This window comes from Rhinolophus sinicus, chromosome 2 (assembly GCF_057876585.1).
Source record: "Rhinolophus sinicus isolate RSI-liver-muscle chromosome 2, RSI-T2T, whole genome shotgun sequence".
Lineage (NCBI taxonomy): Eukaryota > Metazoa > Chordata > Mammalia > Chiroptera > Rhinolophidae > Rhinolophus > Rhinolophus sinicus.
The window spans coordinates 48,318,033-48,345,283 of record NC_142502.1 but is presented as its reverse complement, the minus strand read 5'-3'; the positions used below and the strand labels follow the sequence as shown (position 1 = coordinate 48,345,283).

The following is a 27,251-nucleotide window of genomic DNA, read 5'->3' as shown; positions in this document are numbered from 1 at the left end:
AAAAGCTGTTAAATGGCCCAGGTTCCCCAATCAGATATACCAGCATGGAACTTTTTTTTTCCTCCCCAGAAGTGAGCAACATGTATGTCAGGAGGATAAGGTGGGGAGCTGATCTGCCAAGGGTGGTCAGAATAGGACTTTGATTCTTGGGGTAGCAGTAGCAGGGCTGCTGGTGCGTAGCCCCTAGTGCTGAGAGGTGGTGAGAGTGGTGTTTGTTAGATTAGCTTTATGGGGTGGCAGGGCATGTTTGGGCTTCAGAGTCTGGCTCTTTGGCTCTGTGGGGTACTCTATAAGCCACTTAATATGCTGTGATAAATTAATTTATTGCTTAAACAAGCTTGAGTGGATCTGCTTTTGCAATGACTGACAAATAGTGAAACGGTTTGGTTAGAACATATCAAGTTTTATTATACCAAGTTGTATTGTATTTAAGTGTTTATTTCACTTACTAGATTAATCACAAGTACTGTATCTTATGCTTTTATGCATAGTTCCAATATATTCTATGATTCATATAAAATATGTATTGAGTGCCTATTTTGTGCCATGCAATATGCTACTCATTGTGGATGTAATAGTGAAAACAGACACATTGTGATCTTTGCTCTTATAAAGTGTACAGTATACAAGATGTGTGCCTGAAACATTTTAGGTATCCAATTAGGTTAGTATACCAATTCATTTGATTAATTATTTCACTTAATGGGATTCATGTCCTGAAAATATAAAAGTCAGTGAGAAATGTCCTTAAGTTTCTCTCAGGCTAATAAGAGACACAGATATGTAAATAAATAATGTCCACGTAATGTGAATAGTGTGATAACTAAAGTATGTTCCAGATTCACTGGTGGCACAAAGGAGGGGTGGCATAAAGAATTCTGCTTGGAGGAGTCAGGAATGAAAGACTAAATTACTGAACTTGTAACTATTTCAGCAAGTGTGAACAAGAAGGCTGCCTTTTTCCCTCTTCCCTTTCCCCCCTTTGCTTCTCTTTTCTCTTCTTCCCTCTTCCCTCTCTTCCCCTTTTCTTGCTGTTCCTTTTGCCCTTTAAGGTCCAATTCAAGGGCCACTTTTATATTAATAATAAATCCTTACAGATCACTCCTCTTCCTCCTTCCTAAACACCCAGGAGGGGTTAGTAATGTTTTCAAACTCACGTAATGCCTGGTACATACCTCTACTTATTCTCTTACCCTCTGATGTATCTGTCAGTCAGGCCCCTCTCCCAAGTCAAGGCCTGGCACGTAGTCAGTACTCAATAAATTCAACGAATATTTCTTGAGGGAACATAAATTAAAATTGCAATGAGATACCACTACACCCCCATCAGAAGGACCAAAATAATAAGGATTGGCAATATTGTGTTGATGAAGATGCAGAAAAACTGGACATTTCAAACATTGCTGAAAGGAGTATAAATTGTTACAACCATTTGGGAAATTTGTTTGACAAAATTTACTAAAACTGAACATATGCATATTCTACTACCCAGAGATTGAACTCTTAGGTATATATCCAAAAGAAATGAATGCTTCTGTCTGAGAAGTTTCATCATCAGCTTTATTCGTAATAACCCCAAGCTGGAAACAATGTAAATGTCCACCCACAGAATGGATACATGAATTGAGGTATATTCATATCATGGAATAGTGCATAATAAATTTTCTTAAAAATGAAAAGCTATATGTAACAATATGGATGATTCTCATAGACTAATATTGAGCAAAAGAAACCAGACACAAAAAAGTACATATGGTGATTCTACTTAAATGAACTTCCAGAAGAGGCAAAATTAATTTATGATGATAGAGGTTGGAATAATTGTTTACTTTTATAGGAGGAAGGAGGAAGACACTGGAAGGGGACAGGAGAGAGATTCTGAAGTTTTTGAAATGCTGTATATTTTTCTAATGGTTTATTTAACAGCCACATACTGAAGGATTTCCTGGGACAATATCAACTGTCCTTCATTAAAACCATTTTACACCCCCAACCACAAATTTGAGTTATTTACTAATAATCTGTGTATTTTCTACTGTACGTAGGTTATACCTTGATAAAAACATAAATATAAAAATAATCAAATAAATGTTCCTTGAATGAGTGAGTGAGTGAATGAGCTGGGTCTTTCAAGAGAAAAGAAAGAAGGTATTACAGTTTAAGAAGGACTTTGTACTGCACTGAATTTTTTAGCAGTACTTAGATCTTGAGCTCTTTGTACTCTAGTAATGCCCAAAACAATTGTTCATGTACTTCCTTTGCTTAAATATTAGTTGTCTTTACTATTTAACCACGATTGTGAGGTTAAGAAAAGAAAATCATTAGTAGTAAAGCAGAAGACTAGAGCCTTGTGGGACTGGCATTTAATTCGCAGTGAGGGATCTACTAAGCCCTTTGGGAACGGGGCAATATGCCTAATTACCTTCTGTTTTTTAGCCTTTTGCGCTTTATGAGATGGAAGTACAAATTAATTATTTGACTCTCAAAGGGAGAGGAGAAAAGTTGGCACCCGTGTTTACATACAGGAACCGAAGCCACCCAGCATCCGAGTATATTGCCCAAGCCACCCAAGGGCCAGATAGGAATAGTCCTAATTGTCGGGTGGGCCGGCCAAGGGATGAGCCTCTCCCATCCTTCTTCAGGCGGGGCTCATGGCAAAGCCACTCATCTTGCCAGACTGGCACAGGCCGCAAGCGGCCAACTCTGCAGGCGACCGACGGCACATGCCCTGGAGATGCTATCAAAATCAGACCTAGCTCTGGTCCCCAGCCCAGAGGAGGGGATGCAGTCTGGAGACGCAGTTCCCAGGGATTCCAGTAGGTGGCGGGCCCCCGCCCCCAGCCGCCGTGCCCCGGGAGCCGGAGACCCGGACTGTGCTGGCCTTACCTGGAGCTCTCGGCGCGCCCGCCTCACCTGGGCTGGCGCTCAGCGCCGCCTTCGCCGCGCGGGGGCACTGTGCCACGCCTGGGCGGTCTCCGCGGGGAAAGCACGCACGGTTGTGCTGTTCTTGCTGGGCTGTATCCTCGTCCTCTAACTCCCTGCCGAGGGGGTGGGGTCCGAGAGCGCGCTGGGAAAGGCGGGCGAGCCGGCGCCCAGGTATGTTCTTTCACAAGAGCCGGGCGGCGGAGAGAGCAGCATCCAAGCAGCGGGTGGAGGAGGAGGCAGACAAGAAGATGCCCCTGTCGCTGCCCTCTCAGGGCGACCCCGGGGAGTCCAGCCCCTCCAGAACCTCCAAGAAGCACACCCCTTTCCATATCTGGCGCTCCAAGAAGAAGCAGCAGCCTTCGCCGTCTGACTGTGGGGTGTTCGTTCCGCACCCGCCCCCGGCGGCCCTCGGCGAGGCCAGGTGAGTTCCTCGCCCGAGCCCTCCATCGCACCTCCTCTTCCTTCCGAAGTTCTCCAGCTACGCGGACGCTTGGGTCCTCTCCACCGGTAGCCTCGCTCTAACCCATTTAGAGAAGGGCACAAGCCCAGGGTCTGCTTCACCCGGCAGGAGGGTAACGGGGTCCAGACGGGCGCAGTCGTGGCCTCTGTGTGGGGGGCGGCGGGGTGCTCAGGCTCGTTGCTGCCTCTCGCTCAGACCAAGCACCAGCGAGGGGAACTTGGGCCCACCCAGGTGGCCTTGATTTTGACTGGCAAAGAATTTGTGCAAGTCTACACTGTCAACTTGCTAACAAGAGCAGGAGAGTGAAGGGTCGTAATGAATGATGATAGCAACTCTACCTTGGGATTACACAATACGTTGGCTAATGGTGCCTTCATTGTGAAGATCCCCACTCTTACAGCTATTATATCTCCATTCTCCTGGCAATATCGGAACGGAGAAGGAAGTGGCAGGGGTGGTTACCCCCATTTTATGGGTGGAGAACCTGAGGTTAAAGGGTGAAATGGCTTGTCCCCATTAGAATACCTGGCAGAACGAGGCAGCACCGAGTTATTCAAAGTATAATTGTCATTGTCCTTTTTAAATCTTTATCATGATTTTGTGGTGATTTTCTTCTATATGTGTAATTATTCAATTGCATTATCTGAATTGTTACATTTATTGCATAATAATCAGTTTGAAGTAACAGTATATTTATGTGGTTTGGAGGTGTAAAATGTTTTTAATGAAGGACAGTGGGCAATGTCCAGTAATTCCTTCTGTGTGTGTGTTTTAAAATACACTCTCAAGAAAAATGAGGGCCAGAGTAAAATTGTACAAGATTTGCATTTTAGATACATTTTTCCTTTCAGATTTAAAAAAGTCTGAATTTTGCAATATGTTTTCAATCATTTAGTAAAAATTTTATTGAACATCTTAACTAAATGCTGGGCTGTAAAAAAACAATGAGAGGGGTCTATGTCATCAAAGAATTCTTAACCTCTTGTGGAGACCAAAAAATAAACAGTGGGATAAATGCTATGATAGATGTTAGCGCAGAGGAGGGGATCCAGGGAGGCGTCGTGGAGGAGGATAGCTGAAGTGGCTTAGTCAGATCCGGGAGGAGCATCGACTTCCAGGCAGAAGTGGTACTGGAAGTTATCACCAATACTCGGAAGAGCATGGTACTTCCTCAGAAGCGCAAGTGGTTCAGCGTGATCTGAGTATGTGTGAGGGGGTAGGGAGAGAAGTACTAAGAGAGAAGGCGTTTTATTTTTTTCTCACTTTATTATCCACAGTAATTGGTTGTAGTAGAACATATTTTTATCTCTTCAAAGGCATGCTGTGCTTCATTACGAATTGAAATTTCTAACCAAATGTTACTTCATACTAGTTTTCCTATTCCCTCAGTAAATAGTTTAAATATTTCCACAGTGGTTGTTCTTATCTGATGTAGCCCTATCATTTGCTGTCTATCCAGATGTAATCATTCATACCTATGGATCATTTATTCAAATGCAAATACATTTTAAACTAAAATTTAAAACAGGAACTTTTGCTTCTCTCCTTTAGCCTCTTGTATTTTAGTTCAGTCTTGGAGCCCTCTATGCTTCCCTTCAGAACTATGATGAACTTTGTACTGACAAATGTTCTGAAAACTAAACATACTGGTCTGTCTTTGTGATGTTTTTCTAGTTAGATTGTCTTTTAAAATATTTTATCTACTTCTGAGAGAGTATACCTGTTTCTAGTCTAAAGAGAGTGGTCAAAGTGCACTCAGATTGGTCAGTCTTTGGCCAGTGTGGCTCTCTTGAGCCATCTGACCCTGTCCAGGACTTGGAAGTGGTAGAACTCGGGCAGAATGTGCAGCACTCACTGTGGCCTTTGTCTCTACATAAGAGTGGGACAGTCAGGTGGCTACATGCATTTGCTGGGCATATACGGTTAATATTATGAGCTTTTAGGTTTTAAAAAAATGAAATGGCTATGTGACCTTTGACAAGTTTCTTTACCTTTCTGAGTCTCCGTTTCTTCATTTGGAAAATGGAGGAAATAGTAATACTGACTCTGCAGGGCTGTCGTGAATATCAAATGAGTGTTTATGTTATAAAATGTAAAACTTTTATCACACTTCTGGGCAAAAAGTAGAAACTCAGTAAATGTAAAAACAATCATCATCATCCTCATTATTAATGCAAGGTTTAATGGAAGAAATGGGGAAAAAAAACAGGGTTAGATGGGGGGAAAATGCTTTTCTTCCTAGAAGAGCTTACCATTCCAATGATGTTTGAAAGATTTCTGTATTCTGCAAATATTTGTGGCCTTGAGTGTTGATGTTCTGAAAATTAATGATGGTTACTTTCTTTCTTTACATAAACGGATTTGAACATGGCTGCCTGTCTTCCTAAAATACACCCTTAAAGGTTTTCTTCACCTTGGTTTCAGTAAACATGTTAATGTTATTTTTCATAGAAATAGAGCTGTTACCCTGCTGGGCCAGCCACACCTCCTGTCTACCATTAGTCTCTTGAGATCAGAGGGCCCCGGTGTGTGTGGAGAGGGCATGGTGAGCTATGGGCAAACTTTCCTTAGCAGCCATTAGTGACACTATCATTTACTATGTTTTGAATTTTACTCTATTTTATAGACAATTTATTCAGAGTATGGGCTCTTCAGGAACAATGTCCCTGTTCTACTTACTGTGACACTTAGCCATGTCACCCTGGGCAAGTTATGAACCTTTTTCTGCCTCGGTTTTCTAATCCACAAAAGGCTGTAATAAGTTGTTATAAAAATTAACAGGTTAATACACATCAAGTGCTCAGAAAAGTGACTGGGATACTGTAAGCACTCAATAAAAGGGGGACGTTTCTCTTTCTTTCTTGCTAGTATCTTGCATCTACCTCCTTTTGAGCAGCAATTTTATGTGTGTATTTCCTGCTCTATGATGGAAATGGTACTTCCTTTTTATTTTCCCCAATTAAGGCACCCAGTGTTATTTTGATTAGAAATGGGTGCTTAGCTAAAGGTCAATGCAGTGAATTAAAACAAATCACCCTGGAAGTGAATTGAACCCCAAACTTAGAAGCAAGCATTAGTACACTCTGCATGAGAGCCACACTCAAGTGGTGGGAGGTCCTCGTCATCCTCTGGAAATCAGCAGACCTACTTTCCCTTGGAGACAAAATGCAGCCAGTGCCAGAGGGCAGAGCATCCTCACTGGGTGGGCAGAGACCTACCTCCATGTCAGGGTGTGCAAGCTCAGGGTGTGCAAGCTCTGGGATTGTAAGCAGTCCCTTAGTTTTCAGTTTTTCTGTACTTGAGTGGACCTTTCCCTTTTATAAAAGGAAGACAACTTGCTACTTGTTTATATCATTGGAGTGTTGTGAGGATAAACTGTTGTTTAATTCCTTCAGAAAAAGAACAATCATTTAAAATGTTATTTGTAAGCATTCTGGAACTATAGAGTATGACTTAAAATTGATTTTAGTTTTCAGTCTTTTATGGCTGCTTTAGTGTTTAGAATTCTTAACAGGTTTAATTATTTCTTCTTCTTTTTTTAATCTAATGCTGCATTTAAATTGGTTAATACTGGGTTATTCCTCTTATTTAGCTCATGCCAAAGCTAAAGAAGCAAGAGTTTGACATTTTAGGTGTATTTTGTTTCACCACTGCTAAACCAAGAATTTAAATTTTATAGCTCCATCACTCACTAGCTGTCAGCTCCTGGGGAAGTTTCTTTACTGCTCAAACTTCAGTTTCATGATCTGTGACCTACCTCTTAGCATTGTTTTTGAGGTTTCTATATTTTTCTGTATGTTTTAAATGACTACCACAGTGCCTGGAAGATAACAGATGCTCAGTGAATAGTAGCTCTGAAAGCACGCTGCAGTGAAAAAAAACATAGACTGTGGTGCTGGACACTCAGTTTCAAATCTGCCTCGGCTATTTGGTAAGTTTTGATAAGCCTCAGTCGTTAGCTTAGCTTCCTCACCTGTGAAATGGAAATAATCCCACTTCCTGGCTGGGACTCTATGAGGATTCAATATTACAACGTAAAACACCTGGCACAGAGCCTCGCCCAAAGCAGGTGCTTGACAGGTGAAAAGTGCTGGAAGCAGGAGTGTTAGGGGCAGTGATAGTTGTAATTGCCGTTGTCTTCATAGTAATGGTGGTGGCATTGATAAATACTTTTTTTGTAAGTGCAGTCAACTTCAGAAGTCCAGAAGAAGTTGTCATTGGGTCTGTCCAGCCTTGAAGTATCTTTGAGTATCTGGATGGGCATGTTAGTCTCTAAAGGGTGGCCCTTTGTGCATTCCAAGACTGAAAAGTCTGAATACATCTGCCTTAGGAAGCCCTTGGAGTTAGAGGAGTTTCTCCTGGAGTGATTTTGGAGTCTAAGTGTGGTACAGGATAATTCTTTGCCACTTATCTCTGTCATTGTATCACTCTATCTACCCTCTATTTCTACACTTTCAGTCATAATCTTTAAAAAAAAAATTTTTTTAAATTGGGGAATATTGGGGAGTAGTGCGTTTCTCAGGGCCCATCAGCTCCAAGTTGTCCTTCAATCTAGTTGTGGAGGGCTCAGCTCAGCTCCAAGTCCAGTTGCCGTTTTCAATCTAGTTGCAGGGGGCGCAGCCCACCATACCATGCAAGAATTGAACCGGCAACCTTGTTGCTAAGAGCCCGCGCTCTAACCAACTGAGCCATTTGGCCGCCCTCAGTCATAAACTTCTTAGTCCAGGTATAAGTAACTTAAATGTTTTTGGGAACCTTTAGAACTTCTGGGCTTGAGTTCACTTCTTTTTTTCTTCTTTAGCTTTTAATTATAAATCTTGTTTGCAAGGATGAGACAGTGAATCTGCTTTACTAGTTATCCATGATTAAACAATGTAGCAAAGATAGTAGTATTGAAACTTATTTTATAACTCCTAATATTCATTCAAAATGCCCATTTACTATGAACATTAAAAAACACATATCTGTGAGGGAATATACTGAGTAATATAATAATAACTATGTATAGTGTCAGGTGGGTATTGTTGAATAACTATGGTGTACACCTGAAATGAATATAATATTGTATATTAGCTATATTCTAATAAAAATCTTTTTTAAAAAGCCACATATCTGTCTTACAGTTATTGTTTTTTAAGGCTTCCCTTAGCAAGTGACATGTAATGTATGTCTTTTTTTTTTCCATTTGTTTTATTTTGTTTTTAGACTCCACATATAAGTGAAATAACACAGTATTTATCTTTCTCTGACTTATTTCACTTAGCATAACACCCTCTAGGTCTATCTTTATTGTCACAAATGGTAAGATTTCATTCTTTTTCATGGCTGAGTAATATTCCATTTTATATATGTACCACTTCTTCTTTATCCATCTGTCTGTTGATGGGCACTTGTGTTGCTTCCATAGCTTGGCTATTGTAAATAATGCTGCAGTGAACATAAGGGTGCATATATCTTTTTTAATTAGTGTTTTGGATTTCTTCAGATAAATACCCCAAAATGGAATTAATTGCTTGGTCATATGTTAGTTCTATTTTTAATTTTTTGAGGAACTTTCATACTGTTTTCCACAGGGGCTGCACCAATTTACAATCCCATCAACAATGTATAAGGGTTCTATTTTCTCCACATCCTTTCAAGCACTTGTCATTTGTTGATTTTTTGAAGATAACCACTCTGACAGGTGTGAGGTGGTACCTCATTTTGGTTTTAGTTTTCATTTCTCTGATGATTAGTGACACTAAGCATCTTTTTCTACGTCTGTTGGCCATCTGTATGTCCTCTTTGGAGAAATGTCTATTTAGGTCCTCTGCCCTCTCTTTAATTGGGTTGTTTGTGTTTTTCTGGTGTTAAGCTTTTTGAGTTTCTTATATATTTTGAATATTAACCACTACTTGATGTATCATTTACAAATATCTTCTCCCACTCAGTAGGTTGTCTTTTCGTTTTGTTGATGGTTTCCTTTGCTCTGCAAAAACTTTTTAGTTTGATGTAATCCCACTTGTTTAGTTTTTCCTTTTGTTACTCTTGCCAGAGGAGATATATTCAAAAAGATATTGCTAAGAACAATGTCAAAGAGTTTACAGCCGATGTTTTTTTCAGGGAGTTTTATAGTTTCATGTCTTACATTTACATCTTTAATCCATTTTGAGTTTATTTTGTTATATGGTGTAAGAAAGTAGTTCATTTGTTTTTGCGTGTATCTGCCCATTTTCCCCAACACCACTTATTGAAGAGACTCTCTTTATTTCATTGTATATTCTTGCCTCCTTTGTCATAGATTAATTGGCTATATAAGGAAGGATCTGTCTTAAAGTTTGAGTTCACCTAAGGGATCAGTTGTGTTTTAGGAATGTTCATGCAGAAAAAGTGACTTATTTATTTTAAAAATTGTTTCTGGAGAGATCATTTGACTCTTGAGTTGTGTGTATTTCTGTTTACCTTGAAAACTTTATCAAATAATTGCTTAATCTCCATTTTATGCTGTATTTATTGTATAGAAGACCCAGAGATCCTGTTCATGAAAAGCAGTGCAATCGGATCTACAGAGTCATTTTTCTAGGATTAGCGATAGATTATTCTATGGCACAAATTCCTTTCTGTATCTTCTTATTGAAATTATTACCAACTAAATTTCAAAGAGAAGTTTCTTGTGTTTAACAAACAAACACTGAGCACTAATTCTGTATTAGTCACTATGGAATAGAACAATGAAATTAGAGGTGATCCTAAGAAACTTCCAGCCTAGTGGAGGATGGGGCATATGGATGAAGATGAATAAAGTAGCATATGATGCATTAAGTGCAGAAATAGATGATTTAATCGAAAATTATTTCTCTCATGAAGAAGTTTTACTCATGTTGAATAATTAATGAGAAATTTTATTCTCTGATATGGAGATCATCAGAGGCTCCAAATCTTCTTGAGGTTATGATCATCTTAAACTATATCTGATACTGAACCAAAAGGAACATCATGGAAACTTTTATTTTCACAGTGGCATTTAAAACAAAGAAAAAGAATCGTGTACTCAGGGTTATGCATACATCATTTTCTCCAGTTCCTTAAAATATCCAGAGCCTGAGATTATATTACTTAAGGTCTTCTGTCATGTTTTGGCACCTAGGAAGATTGGTCTGGGAATGTGACACACTGATTTGAAAACCTTTGCTGAAATTATAGGTAAACATGATGCTGATACTCTAAAATAGGCTAAAAATGACTGGTTCTTGACAGTTTTTTAGATTTAAAGATCCAAAGAGGATTGCTGTTTAGGATACATGGCTAACTTGGTGTCTACTCAATCTTTGTCAAAATAGTTTTGGAGTCTGTCAAGGAGAATCCAGCATTGCCTATGTTCTCCAAGCAAGGTGTTCTTCCTTAAAAATATACTATCTTCATTTTCATACCAAATTGCCTGGCACATCCAATAGGTATCTTTCCATATATTCACTTTAGAAAAATGAGTTCTGGGCCTTTTGCCCAAGAGAGGATGGAAATGTGAATTTAATATCTTGTCCTAAATTGAGTTTTCAAGATAAAATATGTAAGAATGTTTGACACTTGTGAGGAGTTTGGCCAGAAAGACCAGTTAATTGTTTATGAGTCTCATTAGCTCATTTATAGCTCCCTTAACCCAGTTGCATTGGGCTAACCCACATGCCTCATCAAAATACCTGCGTGTATTCAGATTTATGAGAAGTCTTCATTTTACAGAATGAGCACTTGCTTAGTACTGTCTTTACAAGACTGTGTGTCTCTTGGGTTGGCCTGTTCATTAGAAATGAAGCAATGATAGAGACCCTTTATAACAAGCAATCATTTCAAGAAAGTACTGGGAGATCCCAGAACACACAAGTGAGACAGAATTCAAAATCCATTCACAGTGTCTCCAGCTTCTCTCATCAACAAGTTATACATCAGTACAGATTGAACCCGGAGCTAACACGGAATTAACAAGTGCCTTTTGTTTTTAGTTTCCCATAGATGGAAATTAAATGAGTAAAAGTAGGTTGCTGTTAAGCTTGGCTTAATATTCTGTGGTGAAAAGAGTTGGCTGCTGGCCGTATTTATTCTTGCTGTATGCCATTTCAAACCAATGAACCTAGGTGTCTCATTTATTAGAAGTTAAGGTTATAGGGGTGGCCGGATGGTTCAGTTGGCTAGAACGTGAGCTCTCAACAACAAGGCTGCCGGTTCAATTCCCGCATGGGATGGTGGGCTGCACCCCCTGCAACTAAAGATTGAAAATGGCGACTGGACTTGGAGCTGAGCTGCGCCCTGCACAACTAGATTGAAAGACAATGACTTGGAGTTGATGGGCCCTGGAGAAACACACTGTTCCCCAATATTCCCCCCAAATTTTAAAAAACAAAATAAATAAAAGCATCTGACCCTCAAAATTAAAAAAAGAAGAAGAAGAAGAAGTTAGGGTTATGGCATCGTGAGGGTAATATCAACAGCTCGAATAAGAGATTTGGCCAACAGTTACATAAAGACACCATGCGTGATACACTTCTTTTTCTCAAAGTAGTTAACAAGCAGTAGCATAAGCTCCAGATAGTTCTTTGGACTTTCTAGTTGGATAGTTATTTATCTTGTAATTGGAGTCAAAAGGCAAAATAATATGTGCTATGAATAAGATAAGAAAATAGAGGAAGCATTTGGTTTATAATAATTACCTCACACCATATCTGTGAAAATATTGTTTTCCATTAATACTTGATGGAAAGATGCAGTTTATTTACATATACTGTGTGTATCAGACACTGTTCGAAGTGCTTTACAAATATTAACTCAGTACAATTAATTCATAGCATCCCTGAGAGGTACTATTGTTATCCCCTTTTTGAGGAAAATGAGAGGTGTATGGTAATTTAACCAACATCACAGAGCTCATAATGGCTGGGGCTGGAATTACCCACCTGGTGGTCTTGAGTCCTGCGATTAATCACTGCAAATTGACATCAATCACTGTGATTAATGTTGCCTTCTTTATATTCCCACAACGAGTATATTTTTGGTACTAGACAATTTCTCTGTTAAGTAGTGGAGAGAAAACATGTAAATTCATAGAAATGTAAGTACATTAAAATCTTGAAGAAAAATCAATTTTAAATCAGAAATTCTAAAGTGTATGTTATATGCAGAAGTATTGGGTCTAGATCCCGCGTTCTGGGCTCCTGCTTAAGCTTTGTCAGAAAGCAGCGTAACCAAGAGGTGGGCCTCGTTTGTACATCCTCCTTCCTGCCCTGCAGTCTTGGCACTGGCAGCAGAATGCAAGGTCAGAGATAAGTGGCCAGATGGGTAGCCCTCAAAATTTATAGCTGCTGCTCGGGTTAAGTGGGGGTATCAGAATTTCTCAAGCAGACCCGCTTGTAGCCGCTCTAACGTTAGGTCTCTAGAAGTCCTGCTGCTTGAATTTTTCGCATTTACTACCTGATTTATCATTGACAATTCCCTGGCAACAAATACACATTTCACCTTATGTTGACCTTACTCTTCAAGGATTATAAACCATTGCTGATGTTGCTTCCCACGTGAGGCTCATAATGGCTCCATGCAGTCAGCCCACACCCTCATTTCACAGATGAGGTTCAGAGAAGCCAATGCAGATGGAGGAAGCAGGACCAAACCTTAGGTTTTCTAGTTTCTGGTCAGCTGTTCTTTTGGGTTCTCATGGATTGTAGACTGTACCTCTCCTTTCTTGGCCTATATCCACTTTTGACAGGAGCCCAACTGACTCACCGAACTTCCTGATGACTCTTCTCCTGGAAATCTTCCCCTAGTTTCATAAACCAACAACTATGAGACTGTCTGATTTCTCAATTGAGTTGCTAGCTATTCAGCTGGTGAATACTCTAGCGGTCTGGTTATGACATACTGAATACTTTCAGAGTTTCTGCTATGATTAGTACTTCACTTACTAACTAAAACCCAGCTTCCCAAACCTTAAAATAACTTAATTCATGTTTTCAAAAAAATTTAAAGCTTATAGAAGCCATATTTTATAGCAACAAAATGTCATTTATAATTATAGAGTCTATCGTATTGCAGCCATGCGAGAACTCCCTTTATGGGGCTTGAAATAATGCTGGTGATTTGATATGTAATAAGTTTTATTTATGATTTAAATGTTTTGATAATACTAATGGATTCATAAATATCCAATGAAAGCACAGCTTGATTGTTTTTACATCTGGTATTTGAGAAAGATATGACAGTCAAAGCAAACTGTTGACATTCATGTTGAAATACAATGTCTCCTTTTATCACGAGTGCCATGTGCAAATCTAAGAACCGGCCCTTTTCAAGCCTGAGCAGTGGAGGTTCCCCCAGGCCTTGCCAGCCATTCTTGGCTCTACTGCCTTGCAAAAGTTGGCTTGCTTCTCCACTGGTTAGCTCCCATGAACTCAGCGGTGCTTATTATCTACAAAACAAGAAAGTATAGTTGCTCCAAGGTGGGATTATAAAACTATTCTCTTTCAGTATTGGCTACCCAAAACAATTTTGTCTGGAATAGACTCGATTATCGATCAGGAGTTCTTCATTGGAGCATACTTTGGATTGAAACAAGAGCCTTGATATTCCCCGAATGAGTCAGTAGACATGTTTAAACAAGCTAGTCTAAAACTAGGTTTTGGATTTTCTTCAAGAGAAAAGCAAAGTAAGTACTACTGAATGTCTGGCATTTGCTCAAAATTTTGACTTTCTTTTTACCAGTTTGTACTTTGTGATTGTCCTAATCTCACCCTGTAAGAAGTGTCAAGTCATTTGACCAAGAAGTCTCTGTAACCAGTTTTTTGTTGGCATTTAATAGTACCCTTCCCTGTTGAGTTCACTTTTATCAACAGCTTTTTTACACCCATAAGGGAACAACCAGTGCTAGGTCTAGGTGATAACTATTGAAGATGTAGGGAGTCTTCGTCTCCATCATCACCTACTTTCTTCCTACAAAGAAGCTCCTTGGGAATTTTTGCATCAACTTCCTTGCTCGCTACAGGATTCCTGGCTGCTTCTGCGTGTGTGTAATCACACCCTGGTTATGATTCCACACATTTACAAAGCCAGCAGTTGTTAAACAAAGAGGGGCACCAATTTTTATCTTTATGCCACTCAATAACTGATCAACAAACAGCAAAAGTGACAGCCAGTTAGTTGGGTTTGGGCATGTTTTCTGAGGAAAATGGGCATGGCATAGGGTAATGGAGGAGGAGAATTCTTTTCAGCCATATAATCCCCAACCTCTCTTATAACTTAAGTAAACATAAGAAACTTTTGTCAAGAATAAATAGGACAAAGGGCACAATTATCAAATACCTAATGTGTGACAGTTGCTTTCATATTCGGTGTGCCTCATTTATTCTTAGTAAATGACAGAGAAGTATTTGAACCCAGGTCTTTCTGACTCCAAGGCTCATAATATTTTCACTGCACCATGAGAAAACTGAAGCTCATTGAATGTTGGTAGAGGGTGTGTGTATGTGAATGGGAGTTAGCTAGCTAAAGAATAGACACATCCAATAAATGTAGTATCCATTTACTCTCAGAGCCATAACCCTTTCCAGAGCCAGGAAGGAAGCATTACTCCTTTTGATTATCTGCACCCTACTTTGTCCCATTGTAGAGAAGGAGAACATATAAGAATAAAGAATTCATGTGCATTGGGAAGTCCATGGGGCACCTTGCTTTCCTGGGAACCCTTGACTTGAGATATTTCTGCTGAGAATCAATGACTCAGTCCATGAAGTGTTAACTAAACGTGTCAGAGCTGATTTCCAATGTACTCTAAAAGCCACAGACATACGACCTGCTACTGGGATGATTCACAGAATATGTAAAGGAATCTAAGGAGAAAAATGCGTAGGGTTTTTCACTCTGCGTAAAGATTAATCACAGCCCTAAAACAGGAAAGAAAGTGCTGGTGACCAAAACTCCAAATTTATAGGAGATACTGTTGGTTTGAAAGACATGGATCTAGAGCAGGGTGTCCAAACTGCGGCCCGCGGGCCAACTGCGGCCCGCAATCCATTGTTAATTGGCCCGCAGCAAATTCCAAAAATATATTTAGTTTATTTAAATAAACCAGGTGAGGCAATACGTACTTCACCTCGAGTGAGTGGCCCAGCTGTTTGTGTATTTTACCGCATATGGCCCTTGGTAAAAAACGTTGAAAAAAGTTTGGACACCCCTGATCTAGAGAGTTAGATGTAAAAGGATTATGAAAATTCTTTAAATAATCTTTGTCTTTATGGGAGCTAGTAAGTTTGTCTTTAGTGCCCATATCTCTCAAAATTGTATTTTATTTAGACTTTTATGTGTTTGAGGGATTTAAATATTACATTTAAGAATGCTCATTAATTTCTATGAGTATTTATATACACAGAACGAACTCACAGTACATCATAGAAGAGACTTAATTTCTGCTGCCATTATACTAACCTAAAAATGTATATGCTCTGGTATTTAGACTTACTGTAGTTATTTTAAAGTATACATTATTATAGTCATCAGTGCTGCTCAATTTCCAGAGTACAACTAGAAATTTGCTACTTTATCTTAAACCACACTCTGCTCAGTTCTGCTTATTATAGACTTTCTCTAATTTTAAAAAAATTATTGAGAATAATGGTAATTGAAGCATGAGGTTTGCTTCTTTCATTTTTGACTCAAGTAACTGAGCAAATGTTACCTCTCAAAAGCAGTCTTGATATGTGACTCTTCAGTGACTGTCTATCACACTCTGGAAGATAAGTAAATATGAGCATGAAACTGCTCTAGTTTAATTCATTTGTTAAACTTTTTTATGGATACCTGCTATATGTGAGGCCTTGCGGTATGGGCTGGCAAACCAGTTCAAGCTCTATTGCTGGGAAACTGAGTCTCACTAGCCTGTTTTCTGTAGGAGCTGCACTATTCACTGTTAAAATAATGAAGTTTCCATCCTTACTGTTATACCAAGGAAGAAGAGAAAATATTCAAATGTGTCCAAGACAGAGGCTGAGAGATACAGGAAGTTAAACCTCACAGGGCACAGAGGATTGATAATTCTTGACAGCTTTCAACACTTACTGGAAAAAGAATTCCAAAGAACACTTGACAGTGTGTGTGTGTGTGTGTGTGTGTGTGTGTGTGTGTGTGTATGCCTGTGATCCAGTTATGTGTATATAAAGTCTCTAAATTGATGGTTATATTTACATATATCTGTTTCTATAGATATGTACATATATACACAGACATACATTCTAGCACTAAGTACTTTACACTTATCTACATACTAGTGCTAGATTACCTACTTGGTAAATTAAACATGCGTTTACAATTTCAGCAAAGCAGGAATGAGGGAGAGAAAAAATTCCGGAATAAGCCTGGAAGTTTTATGTTATTTCAAGATAGTAAAATTTTGTTTTAGGGTTTAGAATTGTTTTTATTTTTAATGACCAGTTAGGATGAGGGAGGCATAATCTCTTTAGTGGTTAGAAGGGTCATAATACAGATATATATATATATATATATATACCGTGTTTAAAGACCTGCTGGAGGGAAATGAGAAAGTATAACGTGAACTATGGAAAGTAATAGAGAAATGAACCCAGTTTATTCTCATGTTCTTTGCCTGAGTTGTATTCTAGGCCCCAAAGTATCACTTTATCTTCTTTGAAGAAGTTTGATTGGTTGATACCACTTTTTAAATGTCATGTCCAGTTCTATGGAAGTGATCAGAGCAATGAACCTTGCAGGGGACTGTTCTTTTATGATTGAGGCTCTAATATTTTTTTTTTAACAGAGAAAAATGAATTAAAGTTTAATAGCATGTAACCATCCTGTATATATGGGAGAGACCCAGGAAAACTGAGTGACTCTGAGGCTCTAATTTTATTTATTGATGTGGTTTACATTCCCCTTGGCTACTTTGGCAGATTTGCCATATAGTTATATTAATAAATAATCTCACCATCTATGGGTGACACCATTAACATTCTGTGTATGTTTTCATGTAACTTAGCACTAAAGATGAAATTACAAAGGCAGCAATTTAGATGCCCTTTGTTTCCTGTTTCACTTAATATTATACCATAAACATTTTCTCATTTCAATTAAGATATATAAAATAATTTTCTTACTCATTGCTGGACATTTAGGTTCTTCCTCATTTTCCATTATTATAAATAATGCTGCAGTGAACATCTCTGTGTTAAGCCTCAGTCTCTGAATATTCTCTTTTGCCCTTCTAGATCCACTCTCCACCCTTTTTTTGCTGTGGGAGCTCTGTTTACAGAATGCAAGAACCCCGCTCTCTTGCCCTCTGGCTTCTAATTAGGTTCAGCCAATGGAGGCATTAGAGGAGAGGGCAGGAGCAGGAGATAATGCTAAAGTGTGGTAGTGGTTTTGTTACTCCATTGAAAGCCAGACTCTGATGCGTGAACCTCTTCTACAGCTCAGATTTTGCCAGTTCCAGCACGTACTCACTCTCCTTGCCTCTCCGTCCAGGGTAGTAATGGTTTTCTGCTGGTGGGGGCCCTAGGCTGCTCTACTACCATTCTTTATTGATTTTCCCTCATTTGCCCACATCTTGTAAACAGTAGTCGGTTCCTTAAACACTCTGGTATATGCCATCTGTTTCCTGTTGGTGATTCTGGCTGACAACATCTAAATCTAAGGGGATGCTCTTTTCATTATATTTTATGTTTGAGTCTTTGTACTGCAGAAGGGTAAAAGACCACTCAGAATTGTGTAGGGGAGTTGAATTAGGTCAGGTCTGAGCTAGTGTTAGTGAAAAATGGAGATAGATTGAGTTAAAGTACTCTCATAGAGATATAAGCAAATTGCTATTGAAACAGAAAGAAGGAGCAATAAATTCTTCTATGCACTGTGTTAAACACTTGTACTTAAAAGATAAGGAGGATAAATTTGCTGCCAAATGTTTCCAGTTCTCTAATTGCATTTGGATATTATTGGTTCAATTGTTTCATTTCTCTTTTCATTCTGGGATTTTAGTGGCTCACCCCTTATATATTTTCTCCTGTTCTTGGTATATTGACATATATAGTCCTCTGTATCCATTTATATAGTCCTTCTTCATCCACATGGTTGCTTGTGATCTCTTCCTAATAAAAAGCACACTCAAGATTTTGTGAGCTGAGTGGATTCCATGTTTTTGACATTCCTCCGTATGTGAGAGATAACTTTCTTAGTCTTTAAATGAAAAGCAAAGCATGTGGCAAACAGTTAACTTCATCACTTTTGCTTCAGTTCTAAATCCCAAAAGTCTATAATTTTTTCAGAATAAATGCCAAAGCAGTCAGCAAATTTACTAGGGGCTGTTAATACTTTACAGATCTTTAAAATTGAAAGACAATGTCTTCTGTGGTCAGTGGGTCATCACTGACAGGATCCCTGACTGACAAAGAGCATTGAGGCTCATCCAAAAACACACTGGGTTGCTCAAAAGTCCTAGTCCTTATTGCTGGTTTTTTAAAATAAATTTTATCTTTTAAGAAGTGTCTGTTGATCTGATATTTAGATTATATGTCATGCTCTTAGAAATGTGAATTACTGTGAGTATATTCTACTATATGTATAAAATAAGGATATTTCACTTAAAATTCAATGTATAAAATTCTCACCATTTACCAGTGACCCGTGATGGTGGAAAAGAAAAAAACAAAACAAAACAAAACAAAACCCCACTGATGTAGAAATAAGAAGGAAGGTTTGGGTTTTAATTGTAGATTTCTCAGTTGTTAGGTGACGTTGGCCAAATCATCTAAGCTCTTCGCGCCTCAGGGTATTTATTTATCAATAAAATGGGGATGAGACCAATCTGGCTGGTGCCCAACCAGGCAGTTGAGAGGCTCCTTTGAAACAATGTGTGAAAGTGTGGTGAGAACTGTGAGGCCTTAGACAGAGTAAGCGCCATCTCCCCTGGATTCATCCCTTGGCTCTCAGCACCTCTTTTCTGGAAGCCTCGTAAATTCTTTTCTCTTTTCCTATGGTCTTTTTGGAAGTGAGTGGATATGTGGCGGTATTCACTTTCCCCTGTCTTTTCTCCATCCTAATCTCTGCTCTGTCAGTTGCTCCCCATCTCTGGAATTCTGGTCAGAAGCTACTATGGAGCACTCCCATCCATGTCTCTGTGCAAAGCGAGGGGGTCCAAGTGGAGGGTTCTGTGGCTCCTGTTGCTGCTACCCTGTATGGTCTCCTCCTTGTCTGAGTTCTTCCGCACTCATCTCCATCTTCCGCCACCTAAATGCCTGTGGGGATTGCTTCAGCTGATTGGACATGTCCATATTTCCTCCTCAGGGGAGGGAGAGGTAGTTTAGTTTGGTTGTCTCTATTCTGCAGAGTAAGCCATGGAGGCATGACGTTGTTTAATGAGAGTCAGGACTCTATCCCAGTACTCCAGAATTTTAGCCAATGCTCCTTCCACTCTTGTACCACAAATATCCCAGTGGAGTAGCTAGAAAGAGAGCAAACATGTTTTGTAGCTTTACTAGTTTATGCAATGTCCTTTCTTCTTTCCCTTTTTTAAATTTAACATGGGTACAATTCATGGAGTAAAATATTGAAGTAGAAGAGGAAATTGTAAAGTATTTGATTAGTTGAGTGAGATATTGATCTTCACATTCTAGTTAAAGATGACATTGTTATACATATTAAAATTTTTAACATAACACTTCTAAGAAAATTCTATATGTAGAAATGATGGAATTTTGTTGGTAACAAATGGCCGGCTGTTGAGTCCTGAAGCTTGACTCTTGCCTACTTTAATGCTCTTTTGAAAGACAGTTGTCTCTAGGGCATTTCAGTGGTTCGAGTTTGATAACCAAAGACACTGTCCTGACTTGTACAACTTCAAAGGAGCAAAACCCCAGAAATTGTTACCCCACCAAACATGTTTCCTATAAGAGCTGCTCATGTTCAGGTCCTAACACGCAACTTCAGGTTTTATTTTCATGTTTTGTTTTTAAGTAGCATTAAACACAATGTATTTAGGATATTCAAATATTGAACAATTTAAAATATTCATAGAATGATTTCCTTTGGGAACTTGTGATTTGAGAAGATCTGTTATTGAACTCTTAAGTGTTTCTGGACCCCAAAGCCAGGACGTGGGCCTGGGACAGGCACCCAGAGTGGCTGCGTGCAAGTTCCCTGAGGCATCAAAGCTTGTTGGTGGATCAGAGCCCCTTAAGTGTGTCTGATGGTTTATTAGCACAATGGAGAGTGATCAAGTGATGTAGCTGTTTCTATCACAACTTTTGGGATGTTTGTACCAATCATTTAGATGAATTCAAAAAAGAAGATTAGTAACAATTTGGAGAAAGAACTAAGCCAGAAATCTGAAGACTTGGATGTCTACTCATTAGCTATGTTAATTCAGTAAACTTCATTAGCTATGTTAATTCGGTAAAACTTGACTTTGCTGGGGCTTAGATTCCACATTTATAGTAGGAGTGAACTTGGTCTTCTTTCATAAGATTTGTTCTTGACTAAGTTCTCTGAATCACATACTAGAGTTTATCATTTTTCCAGGAAAGTTGGTCAAGGTGTAAGTACAATAATGTCTAATACATAAATTGAATTGGTTCTAATGATAAGTAGTTATGTCCACCCTTTTCAGTGGGTGTGTCCCTTGGTGAAAAGTAGAGAGCCATCAAAGTCACAAAGTAGATTGGCAAAGGTAGAGTTTCTAAATCCCTCTGAATATAAACCTTGTACATCTTGAACAATTGCAATAGGGAAAATAAGAAAACTGCAAGAGTTATGCATTTAATTTAGACATATAACACGAAGAGTAAATCATATAAGTGCTGTTTTGAGGACTCTCTTTAAATGCATACATCTGTGACTTTATGCTTAATCATCTTTTTACTAATTCAGCATAGGATCATAAAACTAAAACACAGATGTTTGAAGACATTCCTATTTGTAGCCTAGAAGACCTTACTAATGACAAAAATTCAGGAAAAAACAAACATTTAGAAAATTTCTAGGTTTGGCGTCTATGTATTCATAATGTATATTTTGACTTAGTAAAATAGCGTACTACTGTCTTTACAGGTTTGAGGCATAGTGTCTCCAATCCTGAGCTTGTGGCCAAAATACCTAAATTCTGCTCCTGGTTCGGCCATTGGCTGGTTGGATTACTTTAGGTAAATCATTTCATCTCTTTGGACTTCAGTTCCCTTAAATATGAAAAATAAACCAGTGGAAGGATGAAGTGATCCTTATTGATCTCTTTCCAGATTTTATATTCTATTTGTGTAGAGATTCCAACTTGCTATTGAGGGGATTGAAAAAAATTGAAAGACAAATGTTACCCCCAACATTTACATGCCAGCCAATCCTAAATGTTAAAAACCATATTCAGCGAAAGGTAGTGTTACTGAGGGAAGATTCCTTAGGCAATGGGCTCTTAGAATGGGTTCTCCCAGAAGCAGACTCTATGACAAGTATTCAAGTACAGCTAGAATTCAGGAAATACATGAGTGATGAAGGGGGTGATGTAGTGAGTGGGAAAGGGAAGCCAGCCAATAAAGGGGGAATTACCATGTTCAGCTCCACTGTTGGTAAACGGAGGTTAATCCCCTTGGGAAATTCCAAAGGTTACTGTAGAAGTCAGAGCTATATCATCCCTGGGGGAGAGGTAATTGGGGTATTAGAACTCCAAGTTCTGCCAGGCACTGGTTGAGTGCTGCTGCTGCTGGGCACTGTTTCTCTGGCACTTCCTGCCTCTGGCAGTGTGGGCTCCTGTGGGCCAGAAATCCCCCAGGTGGTTGGAAGTGTAGTGGTCCCAGACTGCAATATCCTGAGAGGGTGTGGGTGGTTACAGTGCCTCCATAATCCGGTTACAGCAGTACAGCCAAAGCAGTGCTTTTAACTACTGTACTGTGAGGCACCAGCTGAAGGTAGGTGTGCATTCATTTTTAGAAGGAAACATCACTGAGGGACACGGAAGCCATCCACCAGAAAGCAATGAGCAGTCCTCTTTGGCTGCAGTGATTTCCTGTCTAGCTCTAAACATAATGACGTGTAGCCGCCAGGGTGGGGCAAGCTCCTGAGTGCCTATTAGCCTTAGACTGGGGAGGTAAGCCATGGTCGTTGCAAAAAGGCATGTTGACAGTACATGTGCAGTCAGTGTCATCAAAATTGCAGGGCCTAATTGCTGGCCACACCTAGGACATAGTATTTGACACGGAGTAGCATCCTTGAGGACTTTGTGTTTGTGATGCAAAGGGTGAAACTCCATGGGGAACATGATTTTATTTTGTCTTCTTTTGGTAAAGGACGCAAATTCTCTGATGTGTTATGAAAGCATGTTAGGAGATGCAGAATTTTCTATCGGGTTCTGTGGAGAATCAAACCAGCTATCAGTAGCATCCTTGACTGGTTTTGAAACATCTGGGATTTGAAGTAGAATTTTTGGCATAAGCATTAAATTTTTGTTCCTTCAGTATCCCCCAAATTTTGTGACTACTCTATTGCTTTCTAGGTAAAGTGGGCTTTTAAGAAGTCAATCTTCCTATGTATTACTATTTATACTGTGAAAAAATGTGTTAGAAATATAAGTGTATTTCTGTTAGAAATGTAACTTTGTGTCCTATTTTTGTAATAATTTGGATTTTATTTTTAATATTTATGTCAGAATGCAAAGCTAAATATTTAAAAATGGTTTCCATATTACTGGTATGCTGAAGCCAGCAGAAGACCTTTGATAATCTGTGTACTTGTAATTATAAAAAAGGTATTATTAACAATAATATGACCTAGTGAATTACTGTCCTTGAGTTAGCCAAATTGCAAAAGAAAATTATAATTAAGGCATCATAACTATATTGCTATTAGGTAATCTGCTTAATACAGAATTATTGATATCCAGGTAGGGCTAATAGGAAATCCTGCAATCATTTTCTTACATCACCATCTCATGTCCATGAAAGGCCGAAAGAAATCAAGAGGGCAGTTGGACTATTTAGGTAGCTTTTGTGGGAAAGGATGTTGAAAATTCAATTTGACATAATCATGGAACCAGAATTTTATGGGTTTTTAAGTATGTGAAGAAGTGTAGTCTAGTATTTCACAAAATATGTTGCTTAAATATCCATATCAAAATCACCTGGAAAAGAAAAATCAGGTTCCTGTCCCCCACCTCCAGAAATTCAAATTTGGTAGGTTTGGATTAGGGCCTAGGAGTCCACATTTTAATCAACCTCTTATTAAAGTCATTAAAGTTTGAGAACCACGGATCTAGCCCAATAGGGATTAGGATACAGAAATCTCAAAAGGCTCTTACCAAGGGCATTCAGCTAGTTGCCATTGGCAGAACCGGGGTCAAGCCTAGGTTCTTTGAGTTTAAATGTCATTTCTTTATTTTATGTATATAATTTTTATATTTTAACTTATGTCCCAAACTTACTCTTTGCGTAAGTAATCATTTACTACAGAATCAAATATAGCAGATGTATAAAGTGTTGATCCTTTTATATATGTAAATATGTAAATGAAATTTATGCAGACTGGAATAATAAGAATAATTTTGGAAGGCTGGGCTTTATATCCTAAAAAAAAACCACAAAATACAACAAATGTAAAGTTCTAGCATGAATGGATTTCTAACAAGGCTCTGATATGAATGTATTATATGGTTTGCCACACATATTTTTCCTCTGATCACTTCTTTATTTCCACATCTATTGTTCATATTTGGCAAGTTTGCTACAGATAACTTCCTCCTGCAGTTTTTCATATTCAATCTCCTACGTGTTCCAACCAGCGAATACACTGCTTAGAGCCGGATAGTTGATGACTGTCTGGGCTGGTGAGTTTGTGTGATTAGTACATGGGGTTAGGGAGGCCGTGATTGTGGTTTTCATCCCTATGTGTGGCCAGTCAGCCTTGCACAAAGAAAAAAAAAATGCTTCCTTGTTCATAAGCTACATTTCTAACAAGGCAAGTCTTCCTGAACATGTGCAATGATGGCCATGGGGACACCAGGTGAGAGCAAGGGTGTAGCTCAGCTCAGCTCAGCACAGCACCTCTAGGAGGAGGCAACTTGCAGGGCACTTCCTGCTGATGGTTGGTAGTTAGTGTCAACATTTTTAGAATGGGAGGTAGCATGAGTTTAAACTCTGACCCGAAACAAGGCTGCAGAGATTCCTCTGTGACCCACTGGCCCTCTAGAAGTCTCTTGCAGGACCGTGAGCCCTCTTCTTTAGAGGAGACAGAGTTGAGACAGGGTTGATTTTGACATTGATTAAAGTAAAAATAGAATGTGGAGACAATACCTCTACTTTGTCTTCCTCTCTTTCGTTTTCTTCCTATTCTTATAATTGTATCTTAATAGAGTAAGGATTTCAGAGGACATACCAGGAAACATAAAATATGACAAAGTAACATGATTTACAAATAAAGTAAAAAGAAAACAAAACAAAGAAAAAACAAAGGTGGGACCCAAGTTACTAAGAAATAAAAGTTGGACCCAACTTAATAAGAAATAAGGGCAAAGCTGCTGATCATAATGACCTAACCACTAGTACGACAGCGTCTCAAATTTGGTGCAAAGTTTTCTAACACTCTCTGTAAAACAAAAAATTGGTCTAAATTACACAGTTCCATCCCTAAGATAAACACAGACCCATCAGGAGAATTACAACACTTCTTTGTATTAAAATCAGAATTCTCTCTGGGGCATCCTTATAAAGATTGAACTCTGTGAGTTCAGGAACAGTGTTATTGACAATTTCTTAATGTAGACTAAACAACAATTTTCTTGAGGATGGGTCTTATAGCCCATAATATTGACTTGGAACATAATTTACTTAAGGCAATCCCGCAGGGGACCAATACAATGCAATCTAGGAATTGATGTACAAATTAATAAAATGGCAACATGAAGTTGTAGGGATTTAAAAAACATGTAAAGCTATTCACAAACAGTGAGATTAATAATGATCATTGCAATTGCAAAATGCTTTGAACTCTAAATGGAAAGAAACATTTTGATATAAATACAAGGAGAAGGGAGGAAGAAAAAAGAGGCTGAGGAAGATAAACCTGCCTTTCATGTGCAGGAGACTTGAAAGAGGTTCCACTTCCCTGAAAGAGGGGGCTGGGTGACTGACTGTACCTTCCTTTATACTCACATCTGACCCTACAAGCACCCTCCCTCCTCTGACACTCTTGAAATGTTTATTGAGGTGTTGGAGTGTCATGCACTGACTGGGCACCAGTGGGAGGGCCATGTGTTTCAACTTATGCCTATTGTCCCAGCATAATTATTACTAGCACCCATTTTCACTCTGAAAAGATCCTTGTCTGAATGATAAGTTATAAAGTCGTCCCACCATGAGCCTGACTTCACTACGACTGCTTTTTCTAAATTGAAGCCCCTGCTGTCACATTGGTAGAGGAGAAAATCACGTGGATGTTTTCTATGTGTGCTGAAAAACTTCCTCAGAAGTCTGAAAAACACTTTATGGATATTCTCACTCTCTCCATCTTTGTGCCTCCAAATATATCTGGGTCCTGAACTATCTTGGGGCTAATGCAAGAGCACAGAATGTATGCATTGCACTTAAGTGTGAGGGAGGGAGGGGAGATTTGATCCACGTTTCCATCCTGATCTTTCCCTCCATCCCCAGCGAGGACCTAATCATTCTTCATGAATTGTTGGCAAATATTTAATTGAATTGCTTTCTTCTAGCTCTATTATTTGCAATTTAAGAGCAAAGGTTTTTATGGTTTAAAAATATCTTGAATATGTTTTATGTGTATGAAATAGCATCATTTAAAGCAGAAGCCTCTTAAAAGGGGAAAATGTATTTTAATTCTAGAGTAGAAGAGTAATTTCTGGAACGAACCATCAGGGTGCAGAGAAAGATACCACCTGATATATGGCTTTCTGAATTACACTTTTCACTTTATAGGTTCAGATTGGCAAGTTTATTTCTCAGGTCATTTCTTTTTATGCACTCTCCTGGCAATTAGAGTAAGATGCCACCATATAAAAAATAATATTTGGGTTATAGCTATCCTGTAAAAATACTAGTTTTATACCATAAAAGAGACTATGTAAGAGAAAAATCAGTACTTTTTAAAGTTTTATTCATTATTTAAAAATTGAATTCTTCATTATGATAGCTGAATATATTTAGTATTTAACTTTTAAAAAGACAATACCTAAGCAAAGAAATAAATACTGGCATAAAGTTGGTATCAATTTCACCAATTTCTAAATTGTGAGAGTTTAGTTTGCATTTCTGTGTACTTATTTATCCTCAGCTGAGTACTGAAGTTGCACTTGGAATTAAAATTCCTTTCTCTAAATCTTCCTTCATAGTTTCATCTGTAATTGTTATAATTTTTTAAATTTCTCCCAATATTTTAGGTTAAAAATTGCTTTTGCTGTGTGATTTGTGTTTGTTTGATTACTAGGGAAGTAGAAATTGCCTCATATGCTTACTGGCTATTTATTTGTATTTTTTCTTTTGTGGAATGTCCTATGTCCTTTTCAATATTGTCGTGTGTGAGTTTTTTAGTGATTTGTAAGAGCTCAGGAGTCAAATTAAAGCAGGCAGAGAGCATTTATTGGTAGTAAACTTTTTATTTATGGTGAGTGGAACTTCTTTTTTTTTCCACAAAATTCAATTCTCTATGTCCAATTTAACATTTTTTTACCAACCACAGTAGTGTTCCACATTTTGCTAAAATTAATTTATTCTTTCAAAAATACACTGTGAAATAAACCAATCAATTGCTTCAAAATTCATGTCATTCTGGTAAAACTAGTGATCTATATTTTTCAGTTTGTTTCCTTAAATCATATTTTAGAAAAATAGTAATTATTTACTTCTGTTTCAGACTT

General features: G+C 38.5%; 1 protein-coding gene across 1 annotated transcript in view; it reads left to right on the top strand.

Annotated features, from left to right (window-relative positions):
* Positions 1–3,029: 3,029 nt before the first annotated feature.
* The window catches only part of CRYBG1 (crystallin beta-gamma domain containing 1), a 176,108-nt gene continuing 151,886 nt past the window's right edge, over positions 3,030–27,251 (top strand). Inside the window, exon 1 of the mRNA XM_019734972.3 lies at positions 3,030–3,346. Within this exon, the coding sequence (XP_019590531.3) occupies positions 3,099–3,346 (248 nt within the window). The 5' untranslated portion in view covers positions 3,030–3,098. The remainder of the gene's footprint in view (positions 3,347–27,251) is intronic.